This window comes from Diachasmimorpha longicaudata, chromosome 3 (genome assembly GCF_034640455.1).
Source record: "Diachasmimorpha longicaudata isolate KC_UGA_2023 chromosome 3, iyDiaLong2, whole genome shotgun sequence".
Classification (NCBI taxonomy): domain Eukaryota; kingdom Metazoa; phylum Arthropoda; class Insecta; order Hymenoptera; family Braconidae; genus Diachasmimorpha; species Diachasmimorpha longicaudata.
In genome coordinates, this window is record NC_087227.1 from 6,899,031 (window position 1) to 6,917,770 (window position 18,740).

Sequence of the window (18,740 nt, forward strand, 5' to 3'; positions counted from 1 at the left end):
AGTGAGAAATCTGGAGGCCATATTGTCGGGGACCCCTTCCCCGAAGTCCAAGGGACTCCCAAAATGGCGGCACACAGGTCTGTCTGACCTCGCGTTTTTAAATATTTTTAAAAATTATTTATTGACGTCAGACAACCCTCAGCTGGTTGTATTGCAGTCTCATCGTGGGAAGAAGTTGAATGTAATGATTTTTGGCCGCTGTGAGTCCACGATAAACGAGAGCTCGCAAATAAAAAATGGGCCTGAATTTCGGTTGTTTGAAATAAATTCATGAAGACCTCAATTCGACAAGATGTTGAAATGTTTTTAGAAAACAAGCCAGAATATATGGAAAGATATATCACGGGAGATAATTAAATACCAGAAGGACTGATTGATTATTCCTAGTTTGGAACGATAGGTAGTTAATTAAATCAATCGAAAATCATTGAGTAACGCGAATAACTGAAGAAAGAAATGTACGTCACATTTTTTTTATTAATCCAACTCGTTTGTAAATATCATACCGGATGACAAGAGCATTCATGTTACATAAATGATTTTAAAAAAAATTAGGTACGCGTTAACATAAGGTTATAAAAAAACTTAGACACGCAGTTAGGTTTTTACGTGCGCATCTCATTCTCTCTAGTAAAAAAAGTGAAACAAAATGATGAAATCATGTGCAAATCTCCGCACGTCTGATGAATTCAATGGAAAAAGTAGCGAAAGAAAAACATAAATTTTAGTCAATTATGAAAATCATGAAGTAAAGAAACTAAATGAGAAATTTAGTGGCAAATCGAATTTAATGAATAATAGAATTGTGACATGTTTTATGGAGTTGAATGTAACAATTTTTTAACGACAGAAATTTTGAATGAAACTTTAAAAAAAAGAAAAAAAAATCAACGAGATGTACGAAAAACTGATTACCACAAGCACGAGACTCATTGTTCATTAATTTCTCAGTTTATTTACTCAACTATTTATTTATTGATTTGTGAATGAAAGATATTACGCTTTTTTAATGAAAATATGAAAACAAAATTGAACACTGGTATTTATTTATTAATAAAGTCCATATTCACCGATCATTTCCACATGAATCCCTCATTAACACTTCGTCACATCAAATATTTGACTAAAAGATTTTCCAGTGAGGACTTCAGAAATCAAGAGTTTCCACGATGACGTGAAACTAAACATGCAAAAGCAAATAGGAATGTCGAGAACGCGAATCCTCGTGGGCATTTTTCACTGTAAAATGCGAATACATAAATCCAAATCCGAATCAACAATTGTTGAAACTTATTTTGAACATTGATGAACATGTAAAATTATCATTGACACGCTGACCCCTTTGTTATGAAAACAAATATTGTTTTGAATCTGTAGAATTTTCAAACATTGCATCAATCACTTGAAGTGACACAATCATTTCACAGTCTATTGGCACGTTTTATCGATATTTTATTGAGCCTCCCACCCCTCCTCCTAGGTTCAATAATGCTCCATTTCTTTGGCTTTCTGATAACAGTACCCGGAATAACCGGTTAAAACCGAGTTATCAGTACCCCTCATTAATCATCAATTTGATTTCTCAACTAATGGACGTTACAGTAGCTGATAGCATAAACACACATCTTTGTTGATCGCGAAATTTCATATTATCTATTCGCTTCGTTCCTTGAACTGATTGTAGAATATGGGAATCTGTAATCTTCATTTCAGCAGCATTTGAGATATAATTACAACAATCTCTACGCAGTCCCAAGTTAATTCCCAACAATTCTGAGGTAAGTTCAAAAGGGTTTTTACAGTTAATCTTTCCGCGAAAATTGGTGCGTGAATATTAAAATTAGCAAATAATCCGTGATGAATTGGACTCGGAGGAGGGTTTTATTAGTGACGACAATCGAGTTTGGCAAAAGCCCATTTTCCCTGTGACGAAATCCCAGAGTAGACTCCGGGTGTCGGTAATAGAAAAACTTACTTTTCATACTTTTGACGATTCTGTGGGTTCCATTGAGCTCAAGCGGTTGAATTAGAACGGAATAAATCTTCACAAGCACAAGAAAAGACCTACAAAAGAATTTCCCCAAAAAAAACCCAAACAGTATTTTTCACTCCATTCTCACTAATAATTACTCAAGCGTTGGAAATCTACTCGTAATCAATGAAAAAGGTCAACAGAAAAGTTCATTAGTGAAGTGGTCCAACGGTTCATTCAGCCTTCAATTCTCAACCTTCACTCTTTCTCCATCCTCTCATCGCAGTAGCCTTCATCTTTCTCCACAATCTTCAGCAAATTTTTTTCGAGAAAATTCTTAACATTCGTTTTTTCACAACCACGGGATTATAATTTTTTCCAGCACTCAGCCTACAAAATTTTATCCAAAATATTTGTCCACGTAGGTATGAGTAAATTCAGAAAATGAATCTATTATATCCCCGGGTTAATACCAATGTTTCGATCGACAATATTGCTGTCGAGAGGATTTACCCTGGCGTCTGAATGGTCGTAATGACTCCAGACAGGTCAAAGCCTGAACTCCATCGTTGGGTCTCCCTCGTCTTCTTGGCGCCCTGGCGGCCGCCCCCTGTCCATAGACCTCACGTCGCCAGAGGATATCAACCACGCAGTATCCCCATATTATGTTGGTAATTATTCCCTTCGCCCAGCTCAATAATCACACGAGAAAGTCCAAAAAATGTAAGAAACATGAAGGTTCGTCTAGAAAGTAATTTTTCTCGTTTTTGTCGGTGAGAGCTTCAACTTAATATTTTTCTTCGCATCAATATTCTAACGAGAAGACAAACAAAATATTCATGACCTGTGAGAAGTTTTGAAATCGATAGTCTCTCCCTAAAGGGAGGAATCAACAAGCATATCTATCATTAAATTCCTCTCCATTCCGGCTTTTTCATAGAAAAAATCGAATAATTGACCTAAAATGTTAATTGGACCCCAAAAATTTCATCGGATTATTATTATCTAATCTAATCTAATGGTTTCTACACGCAATGACAACAATGGGTACGTCTCAAATCTTTGATAATCCAACAAGTGGATTACCATTGTCTATTAATTATTAATAAATATTTTACCACGTGAAAAAAAACTTGCCAAACATTCATCTACGTCAGAGAAGTATTATTGCATTACTTTGTGTCTGCAGTCCACCACTTGACACTCCCTATTAGGTTTGAAGATGATCATGTTAATCAGACCCCCAGTGAACTATTCAAATAATTATAAACATTAAGTAATGCATCTAAATTCTTTGCCCAAGAAGATAAGAAATAAGGGATTAGGAAAAATAAATAACGATTAATGGCCTCCTTTCAAGGTCACCTATAAATCTCCATACTATCGAACAATATGATTACCCTACCTGGACCCTAATGAGACTTATGGGGAACTGATGGAAGGAATACAATTTTGAAAGAACAAATACCTCCCTCAAGTACATGAATATCTGACAACGTAAATTTTTTCTCTGTCCAGCATTTCCATTCCCATAAAAATCTTCTCGTCTCCCTCTCATGTTTGAGTCATTGACATCGTTAAAAACCCGTAACCATGGCGTTGTGAAGGGTGTGTCCACATTGAGCCCGTGGAAATTCCTCTCTCCCTCCGAAAACCCTCATAAACATCTCAAATTGTCAAAAAAACGGAAATAAATAAAGTTAACTTTCCAAACCGGAGAATTGCACCGGCTCTCGCCCACGCTGCAGTCACACGTGCATTCTCGCGCAAAAATCCCACGAATACCCAATAATAACAACAACAATAACATCTGCGCACCTGATCCTCGGTGTCTAGAATCTACGATTCTACGGGTAATTGTCGAGCGATCGACAAACGTGAGACGTCAGTGTGTCTGGCGTGTTGTCCCTCGACCAATCACAGACCTGGGATTGTGGTACGACTCGGGGTGAGGGGAAAATCATATAGCCATAGACAGTGCACCACTTTGAGAGCCATAACTACCGGAAGAAAAGAATTTCGTTCTCGTGGCCTCGTTCCAAAATTTCCCGGGCGGGAAATTCAAAGAATATATTTTCCTGCGCGAGTAATGGACGTAAAGCCAAAGGTAAAAAGTGAAAAGTGGCAGAATCGTCAGGGGAATGATAATTGCGAGTGCTCTGTCCAAAATATTTGACGAAATTTGAAAAATTGGCGCTTCACACGCTACCCCCACTCCCTTTCACGGGCCGCCATATTGTCGAGCAAAGGTGGGGGCAACGAACAAATGTTCACATCTGAGTTTCGTATCGCATTCGTGTTCATTTCCTCCGTCTGTCTCGTTCTCCCATACAGGAACGAGTGAAACGCGTAAGTGAACGACTTTACGAAAGAGAATTCAACCTAATGAGCAACACCATATCGTGTTGAGCTGCGATCCCGAGTGGGCACGCCTTGACTGCTCCCTCGAATTCACTGGGGAATATAGTAACAGTTTTTGGCCGAATGTTTTGGCTTGTCTGATAAAACAGTTGAAGAGGCTTTCTATCACAAGGAAAGGAGGAAGTGTTGGGAATATTGTATTCTCATTCAGGAGACAATTCAACTTCTTCAGTTCGTATTTTGTAACGAGGCTCTTACTCAATTGTGCCATGATGAACTACGGAGAATCGCCAGCGAATTTGGAGAGCAGGTTGGTTTTATTTATTGTTTCGTTAATGCTTGTAATTAATTTTAGGTGATGAGTCAGGAGTTTTTTTATTCGGGACAGTTATTGGGGAATTTTTAGGCGTGATACTTTCACCGTGCGTGAGGGATTCTCATGGGTACTTGTGTAATCATTTATTCTAGAAAAAAATCTCAATCAATTCGTCTGGATGATTTTTTAATGATTATTTCGGTTTCTTGGTCTGTGGAGGAAAGGAGGTGACACATTTGGTGGATGAATTGATTCATTAACTCTTGAATTACGAGGTGGGGACTGCTAGTGTCCATTTTAGTACGAGGGAGCTGATGCTATCGAATTATTCGTAGGTGGAGAATTTGATTCATGAGATTTTTGAGGGTTCAGGGGACATTTATGATTTTTGTCATGTACCAACGATTTTTGTGAGTATCTGAAGCCATTCGTGAAATTATTAAAAAATGCCCAGAGTATTTTTTTGCGCCCATGAGTAATAATCCTATAACAAATTTCATTCTATTTATTTGGCTAATTTTTTTTCTTTCTCGTTATCTGTCTCAGTTTATTCACTCAGTGAAAGAAAAAGACTTTTGTCGTGCAAGGTGACACGTGTTTAATGTTTAATGAACTGAACCGATGAATAATTTCTGAGTTACGAAGTCGTCGAAAATTCTACTGTTCATTTTACTCGTATTAGGTTGACACTCGGATTATTCAATAGTCAAAAATTCAGCTTATGAAATTTTTGAGATCTCAGGAGTCAAACAATAATATATTCAACGTTTTATCAAGTGCCACTTTCGTTATGAATCGAAATCGTCTGTGAAGCTCCGCATTTTTTGTACTCGCGTATAATGATTTTCTAGACTTATCATTCTAAAAAAATCATTCCATTTATTCGCATAATTTTGTCAATCTTTTCACTCGTCGAAAAGAGAAGATTTTTGTCTACCACTATGACATATGCTTAGTGAGCTGAATAGATGAATGCATTTCTTAATTATAAATTCAACAGTAAATTCACTTAAGAAATTTTGTTACGCTTTGGAAGTCAAACAATCGCGAGCATTTATTTTTTCAAGTCTGAAGAATTGTCGTCAAGACCTAGAGATATTGGTACATTTTCAGATTTGCCTAAAAGGCATTGCAGTTTCGTAAAAAATTCTACATGATAAACTCTTCAAAATATCATTTCCAACTCTGTAATTAGTGTGATATTGTTGTTGACCCAATTGCCATTCGTTATCAATAGACATTGAGGAAAAATAGCTACAATTCAGGAAGAATATTGAAGACCTTGCATTGGACAGTCCCAAACCGAAAAGAAGTAAAAATTAGTTTTCCCCTAATTTCAAGATGATTAAAAAAGTCTAGGTATCTGTTGTGATCGTCTGGAATTCAGTGTTTTGAAATCTGTCATTGAACACCTCGAGATTCTAGTATAACGTAAATCATTTTGAATTTGCGTGCGTCATTCATTAATTTGCATATACCTCTTCGGGTTGTTTTCCAAATGGAAGAAATTGGACAATTGTGTCAGACTTTCTTTTTAGACGAGTTACTGCTCAGTCATATGCCCCGGAAATTTTATCACACATCTCTCAGGGAAATTATCTTCAATTTATCACAGTTGTCTGGGGGATTTTCCTGGGGAGCGAGAAGTGCAACTGATTCATACTGAATACCAGTGAATAGAAATTGTCGTTTTCTGATAAGGCTTCTTGGGGATTTAGAATCGCCGTTGCGAGATAATTTTAGAAAAAATTCAATGACCAGATTGATATTAGATGATAAGAATCAGAAGCATGAGAAGATTTAGAAATTTATCGTTGATCATATATGAATCGTTACTGATAAATTATAATTTTTGTTTTAGGAGAGATCTTGACAAAAATTTCAACTAAAAGAATTTTAAGAAATCATAATTTCTGTAAGATTTTCCTGCGATAACATACGCCCCTCTTCCGATATTACCCCCCCCCCCCCCAAATTGACTAGATCATAAGCCAATTTTAGTCAACGGGGCCAACGATGAAGCCCATACCGTTAACGTCATGAATTATTTTATCGAACTAACCCGACAAGTTTCGGCGGTACATCCTGTCGACATTCCCTCACCCGAAGTCAGATGAAACACCGGTGAAAAACCTTTGGACTGTCGAGAAAGGTCTAATCAGCTCGGGTAAAAAACAAAGTGGTACAAAATAATCGCAATGTCGAACAGTCTAATTTCCCTTCACAAACGGTGGTAACCTTTTTCCGCTGAAATTTCCGGTCCCTCTTACAAATTTCGAGTCATATAATCCCGTTGGATTGCTAGAGAGGTCTTCCAAACATCTATGGATGATGCTTCTGAAGATTTTTCTACGCAGTTGATTCTCAAAAAAATTATTGAACTTTCTTCTTTTACCGTGAATTTAGTTAATTTACTGTTCAACTATGAAGCGAAAAAAAACAATTTCCACCTCTCCCAATTAGTCACTGGAAGATTCGACAGTTCCTCGTGGAAAGTAAACGCTTTTCATTTCGTATCACGCGCAGATTGACGCAATAAATCAAGGACAAATTCACTACAGACTGACGAAACCCCGTGAATTTGTCGTATCGTAGTAGCCTAGTAAGGTCAGAAGCTGTATCAGCAAGTCAGCACGGCGTAATCATTGCTTATCAATTCAATAGTGAATTGAAAAAATGCAATAAAGAATGCATTTGAGCGCCGAGTCAATGCTCGTCACGCACAAAGAGTTCATTGGGCGAATAAGGAGCACTAGAGAAATACAAGTTTTATGTAATCACTAACGCTGAGAACCCATTTTTCTCGTGGCTTTTATCTAGGTACCTGAGAGTTAGGAATGTCATTCCAGTGGTATTCGTCTTCTCTCTCTACCCCCGAACACGTGTGTAGACTCTTCTCGGGACGTGATGTCGAAGCGGCTCGAGGATTCGGAGAGAGAGCGCAGTCTTGGATTATGCAATTTTTCGTGGCGCTAGTTGAAAACTATTTTTTCCAGACTTATGGGCCCCTCGAGCGCCTGTCGGCAGGTATAGAGGCGAGAAAATCCCATTAAAATATATGGAAATATCTTGATTAGGCCCAATTTATGTTGAAAAATATGAAAAATATATCACATACTTATGTTTTATTGCCTCCTACATTCGCAAAAAACAAAAGGAGATGACTGACATATTTTTCAAATAAATTTGTCCATCGCGGATGATTTGTTTTCCCGAAAATGATTCGGTAAATGAATGATCTTCCATTAAAAGAAACTAGAATTATTCACTGTCTAATTAATTCTATTTTTCCTCTCAAAATATTATTTTCTTGCTCTTTGTTTCTGCGGGAAAAATAACTGTCTTTGAAATATCTTTCAGCAATCTTTGGAAAATTCTTGCACGACTTCTGAAAGATATTCTATATTCATAGGCGAATGAATTGCATTGACAATTTTTCAGCTCCACTCATGGAAATCACACAAAATATACATGTGGATGAACGACCTTGCATGGTCAGCACCTTTCTATTCCCCATTCATTACAAGACACTCCACAATTCTTCAACATATCTATTCGTGTGCGGAATAACCCAGTCGCCGTAGCGTGGACTTTGCCTCAAAAATATTTATCACTATCGCGTGGCCTGCCCAATTTAAGGTGATTACCGACCCATCGACATTGAAATGTGCTAGTCACAATGCCCAAAATAGAATTATTACATTGATTAATTTTTCAACCCACATTTCAACCAATGCAGTTGCTTTAAATATCTCTTCCCATCAAGATACGTAAAATCCATCTTCGGATTTGACTCCAGGGCGCCAGAAAGCCGGAGCAATATCATGGGAATTCTATTAAAAAAACCCTAACTATCGAAATGTTCATCTTGCAATCAATTTAAAAAATTAAATTATTCTGTAATTTTCACGCGAATTGCGGTACTCGCGAAAACCTGGAGAGAACCCTGTGCTCCTTAATCCTTAGGTATTGTAAATTTTAGTCGGAGATAAAAGTAGAAAGTAGGTAATCATCGGATTGGTCTCCCTGTAATGCAACTTGAATAATACTGCGCACTCATTCTCTGACGCGTTTGGGTTTCCCCTTCTTTCATAAAGAATTCGTAAGGTGGACCTTGGTTCCCTGTATATACAAAACACTAACGCAATTATGTGATGATCGATGCAACGGTTGAATTGTCACCAGGTGGAATGTTCTAGAAGTTCACTGACAAAATAATTGGATTTAGCTGTCAATTATCGTACGCAGATGTCCTTTCTCCCAATTGAAGTGCAGATTTTTACGAGCCTTCACTCACAATTTTTTCCCACAAAGTGGAAAAAAATTATGGTGATATATATTTACTAAACTTATTGATTACAATTAGCTTGCAAAATTGTTTAAAAGATATGAATCAACCAAATGCTTGGATATCAAGCGATTAGTAACTCATAATTACATTGGAAATATTGATCGACAGTTGTCTTATCCAACGCGGAAATGCTTCTCTCGCGTCACACGTATTTTCCCTGTATATACCAAACGTTAACGCAATTATAGGACGGCCGATGCGTCGGGTGTTGGAATATTCTAGGAGTTCAATGACAGGAGAATTCCACGAGACAGTTTAATTATCGTCTGAGAATATTCAAATTATCCAATTAAATCGCCAATTTAGAAGAAAATTCTCTCAAAGTTTTTTCCCCCGAAATTAAACTGATAAATAATTCTTTAATAATAACATATTAATTAAGACTGAGTTTACTTTTAAGAACTAATTAACTTATTATTGCATCGCAAGTACGTATTGACAGTTGTCACATTCAATGCGGAAATATATTTTTCCATCGAAATACTTGAAATTAGCGGAAAACCGACAGACGCCATCGGAAATGACTAATTCATAAAGCGAATCATCAGCATAAATACATAATGATCTTTCCGCAGTTCAAGACTGGAATGCAGGATGCTTGTAAGGTTCTCAGGGGTCAGAGTAGCTCAGTCTGAGCCCTCATAATAATGACTGACCTCAATCCATAAATCAATGAATTTCATTCAATTAACAAGAATGATAAAAAAAGAGCAAACTCAGTGAGGGTGAAGAGCCTCTCCGGCTCGAGCTGGTTCGATACTTCGTTTAATCAGTGCAGTGGCCTATCAGATAGAACTCTGTTTCGCGATTAGGTCTTCATCATTGCCGATAGAATTCCTTCACGTCCGGAGCATGGCACTGAGGCGTGATCCGTCAATACACTTGATAAAACATATATCCAGGTATCTATCAGACATGCTGACCTTGATTGAAGTCAATCCGACGATTAAAAACGGAGACATTGCGATTACGAAATGGCAAACTAGTGATCTAATCAATATCGACAACTACTAATTATGGATTTTTTTTAATGAGCTGTTAACTAGACTGACGACAGTGTAATGCACTTTTACACTTGTTAATCAAACATGGAAATATACTGGGACGCAATTGACCACTCGGTCAAAGTACCCGGACACCTTTCTGACGTCAATTTATTGAGAAGTAGAAGGAAAACATTGCAATGTTTATATTGAATGGTCAAAGATTGAATCGGTTGCTCATTATGTAGGGTAGAGAGTCGAGGAAGTTAACAGACAAGGTAGCTCGGGGTCGCATTCTTTACGAGGCTTTCAACTCCAGCTCATTATTAGTCGACATCTTGGGTGATGTATCCGCCTAATGGCGATATCTCACCTCGGGATTTTAAACTCTTGTTGAAATTGTTTATCATCTTGAGATCATTGCAGAGTCGCTGCAAACAGTTTCTGCGAATTGAACATATTTTCTAACTCCTCTTTTAGTTTTTTCTGTCTTCTTTTCGCTGAGAATTCATTACTCAAAGAATTTCCGCACTTCATTTTTTCCCCCGGGTTTTATTTTTTTTTAAGCCGAGGCCGCCTGCAGAAGATAATAGAAACGTGACAATATTGTCATTGAAAAGTGGTCAAAGGTCCAGATCAATTATTCATTATCTATTGTGATGAGTGGAGGAAATTAGCAGACAAGGTAGCTTGGGTCAGGTTCTTTAAAACTGTCAACTCCTCATTATGCGTCGCCATCTTGGGTTGTCAACCTCTGGGGACGTGCCACCTCGTGATTTCAACGCATCTTTGAATTTATTTATCCTGTTGGAACCATTCGCGATTCACTTCAACCGTTTTTATATGAAGAAAATTTAATTTCATCCAATTTACGAATTTTTCGTCGTTCTTAAGGTAGAAAATTTTATTCTCGCATTGTTCCTTCAACTCTCAATGCCCCAGGTCTTGAGGCAACCACGAAAGCCCCCCTTGATGACTAAATTTCAAAAGACATTCTTTCTGTTGCAGGTCAAACCTGCGAAGGATCGCTCGCCACGATGAGCCAGAATTCAGTAACGCGAGTATCCTTCATAGCATGGAGAAATTCGTGAAAGCTGTGAACGAGATGGAGGAGACAATTCTGGTGCCCTCTCGTCTCCTGGACCTGGCAGTGGGTGATGCAAGTGACACAGTGAGCCAGAAGGGCTTAAATAACATCAAGAATACAATGCCCGACACTGACCTCTACAGACTCTACAACATTGTCACCAAGATGAAGCTGGAACTTCTGTGGTCCCAGAAGTCTAACGTCGACAGCCAGGACGACGAGGACGAGATCACCGAGGAAGTCCGTCGGAAAAATAGGACGACACCAAGTGACGCTGTGAGGCTTGGCCACGCACGCTGCCCTAGCACCACGTCAATGCAGAGCATGCAGAGCGCATCTTCAGTTATATCTAGCTCAAGCTCCTGTGACTCAGACTCTGACATTGGAATTGAGATTGATTCAGGAATGGAGGGTGAAGATTCACCCAATGACAGGTGCGCCAATCAGGCAGCTGAGACCTTTCGTCGTCATCTCCATGGTCTCCATCGCAGCATCAAACGCTTGACCTCAGCTGCAGAATACCTCACCCTCAGATATCAAATTGACGTCGGAGGACAAGTTTAGTTTCATCACTAACACTTGATTCTTTACTTTCGTTTTTTTTTTCAATCGTCTTGACCTATTCAACTTGTTCTCGTCGTCGTGACCATCGGTGATCAAGTCTAGAGAATCTCGTGAATTAGATCCTCGCTGGATCGAGGTGCTAGTAGAAGGATAAGTGATAACGGGGCATTAGTTCTGGGGCGATTTCGCCTCCTTTCCAGAATCAGAAGGGGGCCTGAAAGTCTAATGGTCAACGTGAGCAATTGGTTCATTCTTTAGATAATGGATGGAACGAGCTGGAGGTGATTTGAAGAGAATAAATAATTTGAATGAATACCTGGAAATACGAGCTAGATAACAGGTGCTAAAGAGTGAAATTTTGTAGACACACTTTCCGGACTATCTTGGTGGGTTCAAGATGGCACCGCTCCTTCTCATTTTCCCAAGGCTATAAACATTATTTATTCTCTCTGAATCGCTCGTAAGAAACTTCAGTTAGTTTCGGCAACGTGAACAAATTCTATCCAGCATATTTTAGATTCTTTCATGCCCCTTTTGTCGATTTTTTCAGGGCCAACATCTCCCCGCTCAAAGATAATAATTTTGCCCAGGATCTTTCTTATAAGGACCTTGACGATTCGATTGATTGCTATTCGAGGGTGGTGTGGCAGGAGATCGTCGTGTTCACTGAGTCGATGATCGGTCGACCGTTGATCGATCACTGGTCGCGGCTTAAACTTGCAAAGGTCAGTTGTTGGCCGACGGTTAGCCAATCACCGAGTCGAGATCGATCAGCACTGAAATCGCGACCAAGTCGAAACCTCTATCAATTAATCTATTAGCGAATTGAACGAATAATCACCATAAACACCTGATGACGATGAGAACGCGTTGAAATAGGTCGAATTCAGGGATTTTCATTGCGTGAAGAACTCAACGAGCTATTGCGAGTGTACCGTACGTAAGCAACATCTGCTTTCTCTTGATGATTAACAACCAAGACAAGAACTATTCAAATTGTCTCGCAGAACTTCAGTTGCATAATTGTAAAAATAAATGTAGCTTCTGTGGGTCTTCACCGTAAATTCAAAGTAATAATACCCCTCACGCCCATTACATCTGCTTTTATTATTTCCGAAAAAAAAAAATTCCACGACATTACTTGGGAATAATATGTGAATCTAGTGCTTGGAATCAGGAAATGTCAATGATGCAACATGTCGCGAGGAGAAATTCGATAATTGCAGTGATTAAAATCGATCATCGTTTTAATAAACTGAAATGCGAATCATGGACGTTGTCTAGGCTTAAGTTCATAACTATTTATTTTTTATTACACTCTTTGTCATGTCAGAAAAAAACCCAAAATCCATGAGCCTTATTTATATGTTCATTGAAGAGATGGCTTCTTGGCAGCCGGACACTGCAAATTCTGTCGTTGAAAATGGCTATTTCTGCACAGAAGTATGCAAAGGAGGTTAAGTCAACTCGACTCACAGAATATTTTCGTATAGAAGGGAGGTAGCAAAATTGATGTCATAAGCTTCGTTGTAGATCTCCACTAGCTCTTCAAAAAAGATTTTAACCTAAATTATCTATATCCCTTGGATACGAAAATGTTCCTTAAAAAATTAGTAATGAGTCAAACTGATTAACCTCGTTTACTTCACCACAGACTCCCAATATTTAGAAACCAAAAATCTTCTCAAGTTCAAAACCTGTTCGATGACGCACACGGAAAACACTCGCAAGTGAAGAAAAAAGGAAGCAGATTATGAATAAGCAATTGGAATGAAAAACAAAATATTCCTACTTGTTCTTTCTGTACATATGCTGTACATAGAATATAAAGAGTCGTCGTGTAAAAAATTAGGTGGTAATGACACTTTTATAAGTTTATTCTACGCTCTTGCGAATTATTCATGTCACTGTTGTACACTATGAGAATATTTCAAATGAATACATATTTTTTTTCGAATGTTGAGCTGAATCGAACAAAAATAGAATGGTTGTTAAATGGGCTACTGCACTTCTTTGTCGAATAAATTGAATGAAACAGATGATGAAGCCTTCGTTTTACTTTGAAACCTCGAAAATAGACAGTGACGTGATGACAAATTCATTGAAATAGTTTCAATCTCAATAGTTTTTATTTAATAACTAAAGGTGGATGAGTTATTGATGGTAAATATCGAGTTGTTGACTAAATGACGTTATTTGATGTCATATGCATCAATCTATTGAAACTAGGATAATAAATATCAAACATTTTTGTTTATATACGAAGTAAAAATGTTTCCTCTGACTGTATAAGAATGGTAAATAAATTTGCAACTGCCTTTTAGATGAATTCAATTATTTAATGATCATATATCTTGTAAAATTGAAATTATCATATATTTACAGTCGGAATAAAATGAACCAACGAATTGTTTCTTCATGGCACAGTTTGGCGGAATTTAATTGGAATGATTGATTTTTAGAAAATGTCTCCTGGTTTTTTTTTCAATTAACACAATTAAATGTTTCATTTGCGGAGCTGTGACTAACTGATGTCAACGTTGGGGTCGAGATCTCTGAGATTAGCGTAGTCAGGGTTAGTGGAGAATATGTCGAAGAGCTCACAGAAGGTCGGACGATCCTGGGGAGTGTAGGACCAGCATCTATTCATCACTTCATAGATGTGGTCGGGACAGTCTTCTGGTTTTTGCAAACGTTCTCCTTTCTCAACTAGTTGTATCACCTGGTGAATTGAGGACACATTTTATTGTTGCGCTGAGAAAAAGTCTTTTAAAAAGTACGTCTCATTTATAGCAGGAAACGTGTGGCCTTGAAAAACACCGAGAGGAAAATGTGTTGTATTAAGAAAAAAAGCAACATTCACCAAATAACTTTATACCTATCCTGAAAATAAGGACAGTTTGATAATGATAATGAAATCATTTTCCCCAGCATATAAAATTGAATTAATCAATTCAATATTTTTTCCAACAATATTTAATATTTTTTATACGTACATCAACCCCTCGACGATCCCCGTAAGGCTGGTCCCCATAGGAAAACATCTCCCAAAGTGTGACCCCAAAGCTCCAGACATCACTGGCATGTGAGAAAGTCCCAAAATTATACGATTCCGGTGCATACCACTTGATGGGCCACTTGCCCCCCTGCGTTGCCCTGTAATAATCACTGGAGCCAAAGCTCCTCGACAGCCCAAAATCGCTGATCTTAGCTTGATGCCTGGAGGCAAGAAGAATATTCCTAGCAGCAAGATCTCTGTGAACGAGCCTCAACTCTTCCAGGTACTTCATACCAGAAGCAATCTGTGCGGCCCAGATCTTGAGCTCATAAGTGGTACTGATTCTGTCAGGGAATTCCAGGAGATACGCCAGCATTGACCCCAGTGGCACCAGTTCCTGGACCATCAGTAGGGGCGGCCCCTCGGAGAAGCCAATGAGCTTGACAATGCAGTGATGATCGAAAGTCATCATGAGCCTGGCTTCCCGCAGGAACTCCTCTCTCGTGACAATACTGTGAGTATCCCTGAGGGTTTTTATGGCGACTGGTTCTTGAATTCCCCGGGAACTCTGAAGGACGCCCTCGTACACCGCCCCAAACTCTCCCTCACCCAGGACCTCTCCAAGGATAAGGTTCTCCCCAGGGATGAAGTCTTGACAACTGTTGGATGGACGGGCCTCGGGGTCTGGACCTACTGGAGGGATTGTACGTCATTCAATACTGAAAAATCATCCTGGAGAAATAAATTTCGATCAACTAATCCTTTAAAAAGGGCCCAATACCGATTTAATATTACAAAACTCTAATAAGAATAATCTTTGACAATGTAACCCCCAAAAAACTCGAATGTAATCGGTGGTAATGCCCTCGAGCCTCAACAGACTCCAGTAGACAATTTATGTGGAGATTCATATCCAACAGATTATGTGATGTGATACCTGCTGGAGGTGCTGGTGCACTGAATCCCATGTCAAACGCGATGTTCCTGAGATAAGATCCATCGGCCGACTGATGCCCGCCCTCAGAGTGCTTTCTGCCGAGAGTATTCCCGTTGAAGATCGAAGGTGGCATCTCGGGCACTGGAGGCCTCGGGTCCGGAGGGATGGGATGCACCAGGGGCCCTGGGAGACCATCCGGCATGCACCTGTAGTGCTCCACCACGTGCTCCAGGGACGCAAGGTAAGGTCCGTTATCGATAAACAGGAGATCATTTTTCTTTTGGATTTGAAAGTGATAGTCCTGACGATGGTAGCTCACTGTGAGGACGTAGGTACCCCCGCGACGGTCGCTGAAGCGAACCAGAAAGCTGCCCTCTTTGTCACCGTGTTTATGGAGAAGGGCGACTGCTTCTGTCCGGTCCAGTGTTCCATGGTACCAGGAGGTCTTTTTTTCTTTAGGCGCTGGGGCTTCGTAGTCACGTAGAAGCTTCATACAGTCCGTGTGGCCGTTTCGACGAGCTAAACTCTCGGGGATATCGTCCGCCAGGGTGCGAGGGTGCACAGGAGCGTTCATAGAAAGAAGGACTTTTATCACCTCTCGTTGTCCCGCACTCGCCGCCTCGTGCAGGGGCACCATTCCTTTGGAAATTGACGTAATTTCATTTTTTAAAAACTCTTGGTTGAGTTTTTGCATTTGTTTTCGCTGGGTTTTCATGCTGAATGATGCGTTTGAAAAATAGGGTTTCACAGACTGAATTACCTGTTTCTGTGTGTCTTGCTTGGACATTGGCTCCACCCAATATGAGAATTCTAACGGTATTAGGAAGATTACTTTGGCATGCGTACTGAAATGAAAAAAAATCCAATCGTCAATATGAACCTTTGTCTTCAACGGATGGAGTGGAAGTACTCCACGCATTTTTCTCCACCATACCTCAATAAGATGGGAATCGTGGGGTTCTCAGCTGCTTGCGAGGACAATCGTATTCAATAATCATTCAATAGAATCATATCGAGAAATATGAATTAAAGAATTGCAAATGGCTTACGTGAAGAGGAGTGTACCCAGCGGAATCTCGACAGTTGACACTGGCTTTGCTCTCGATGAGCTTCTTCAGAATATCATCAGCACCGTCTTTGGCTGCCAGGTGTACTGCCGTCTGGCCGAGTTCATTCTTGGCTTCCAGACTTCTGTATCCGCATTTTAAAAGCTCTGACACTATCGTATAATTTCCCTAAACGAAAATATCAGAGTTAACTAATGAATTTCATAATTAATTCTCTAAATAAACAGTCTAAAGCTCATGTTTATTTACTTGATAAATCATGAATTCGTTAAAAAATCCATCATTTTTTGGTCAATCGCTAAATAAATCACCTGCATTGTAGCTCTGTGCAGCAAATTAGTTCTGCCATGTCTTCGCGTGTCATGAGGAGGCAGAAGGCCTCTGCAGGGCTTCTGCAATTTAATCTCAAGTCCATGGTTGTCCTCCTGGTAGTACTCTATCAAGGTGTCCAGGCCATGTATTGTGGTCTCGTCATCTGATCAATCATTTTCTATTAATTTTAGTTGATTTGGTATGTACACACCAAGTACAACGTGTTAATTATATGATCCAAGGAAAAAACAAAAGAACAAATTAGTAACGGAGTGGTAAATCTAAGGAAGTGAGCAAAATTTTTATTGCTACTAGAGTAACGAATAACAAACTCGTAGAAAGACTTTTCGGCTATTGAAAAAAATAGCCCTACTCCAAGGTCAGGGCTATTTTTCCGCGAGTCAAAAACGATTTTTATTACGAGTGTTGAGCAACAGTTTTCATCACAATGGGTGAGAAAGATATTTCGTCGATGTACAAAGAACAAAGAAGGAATAAATTATTGAAAATCGCTGAATTATTACTCACCAATCGAGAAGAAGGCGTCCTCCCCGTGTTTACGAATTTGATAGTGAATCACCTCCTGGTTGTGCAGAACAGAGAGCACGTAGTCACCTGTTGACGTGCTGCTCTCTCTCACCAAAAACATGCCATCCTCATTTCCTGAGAAAGAAGCAATTCAAAGAAATGCTGTTAATTCCCCTGCTGTGGTGCATGGAAATGTCAAGCGATTACTTCACTGCAAATTTAATGAGCATAATGACGATAATTTACCCCTTCTCAGGAGATTCTCAGCCCCTTCACGGGACAGTTTTCCGTGGTACCAGGAGATATCATCATCCTGGGCCATGTTTTTATGATTTTTAAGAATTATTATTCACACAATAGTTTCACCAAATAATTGTTCCGAACTGCTTTCATCGTTGAAATTTAATCGAATGAGGGACAGAAGGTGGAATATTTTATTAGTCAAACCTGCACTAGTCTTTCACGCTATTTACTGAGCAATAAAAATACGGATATCTGTCCGTGGCGTCCTCTCTGTGCCACACATGTCAGCTTTTCATCTACAGAGTAACTAAGTAGCGACCTCTGTATGTTAGATCGCACAGTTCATCCCAATTGAACAATATTTTCCAATGTAAATTCCAAAAAAAAATCCATTCGATTACAAAGCTTTTCAATCCAATTCCACTCATTAATTTTTTTGAGATTAAAAAAATCAGAAAATTCTCAGAATTTTTTTTTAAACCCTTCGGTAGATGTCACCCTAGCGGCCGCAACCCCTAAAAATCATGAACACAGCCCTCTCTGAAAGTAAACACCAAAGAGGATAGACCAAAGTAGAGGCTCAGTTCTGGGGGTTTGACTGACGCCAGTTTCTCCACGTTACCGACACGATTTCACCCCCGAGGAGACGGGGCGCCACGAGTCCTACTGGGGTATCTGCATATCGGCCAAGCGGGGGGGCTCCGTTCGTACTTGTTCAACTGTACAAATGATCAACTGTACACAGAATTTTTAGACGGTGAGAGCACTGCTGTGTAGGGATTCAACTGTCGAGAGACAAAGCTAGGCTGTACATGTGGACCCAGCGCCACATGTACAGTCTAGCTTTTTAGAATTTTAGAATTTTCAAACGGTGCTCTTACCGTTTGAAAATTCTGTGTACAGTTGATCATTTGTACAGTTGAACAAGTACGAACGGAGCCCCCCCGCTTGGCCGATATGCAGATACCCCAGTAGGACTCGTGGCGCCCCGTCTCCTCGGGGGTGAAATCGTGTCGGTAAC

General features: G+C 39.4%; 2 protein-coding genes across 5 annotated transcripts; one reads left to right on the top strand and one right to left on the bottom strand.

The window, feature by feature from the left end:
- The first annotated feature begins 1,664 nt into the window (after positions 1 to 1,664).
- LOC135160611 (uncharacterized) lies at positions 1,665 to 13,957 on the top strand. 3 transcript variants are annotated; one of them, XM_064117338.1, is made up of 2 exons: positions 1,665 to 1,778; positions 10,992 to 13,957. In XM_064117338.1, exon 2 carries the CDS (start codon positions 11,059 to 11,061, stop codon positions 11,632 to 11,634), a length of 576 nt encoding a protein of 191 aa, XP_063973408.1. In that variant the 5' UTR covers positions 1,665 to 1,778; positions 10,992 to 11,058; the 3' UTR covers positions 11,635 to 13,957. The 3 variants fall into 3 exon arrangements, with proteins under 3 accessions (XP_063973408.1, XP_063973406.1, XP_063973407.1); XM_064117336.1 differs by lacking the exon at positions 1,665 to 1,778 and adding an exon at positions 4,269 to 4,643 and having other exon boundaries at positions 10,974 to 13,957; XM_064117337.1 differs by lacking the exon at positions 1,665 to 1,778 and adding an exon at positions 4,270 to 4,643.
- Positions 13,953 to 17,963, bottom strand: LOC135160579 (tyrosine-protein kinase Shark). Of its 2 annotated transcripts, XM_064117271.1 has the most exons (8): positions 17,723 to 17,963; positions 17,477 to 17,611; positions 16,948 to 17,111; positions 16,619 to 16,804; positions 16,330 to 16,414; positions 15,570 to 16,208; positions 14,631 to 15,325; positions 13,953 to 14,356 (listed from the first exon to the last, which is right to left on the bottom strand). In XM_064117271.1, the coding sequence occupies exons 1-8, from the start codon at positions 17,796 to 17,798 to the stop codon at positions 14,159 to 14,161; spliced, it is 2,178 nt and encodes a 725-aa protein (XP_063973341.1). In that variant the 5' UTR covers positions 17,799 to 17,963; the 3' UTR covers positions 13,953 to 14,158. The 2 variants fall into 2 exon arrangements, with proteins under 2 accessions (XP_063973341.1, XP_063973343.1); XM_064117273.1 differs by lacking the exon at positions 17,723 to 17,963 and having other exon boundaries at positions 16,948 to 17,126; positions 17,477 to 17,606.
- Positions 17,964 to 18,740: the final 777 nt, after the last annotated feature.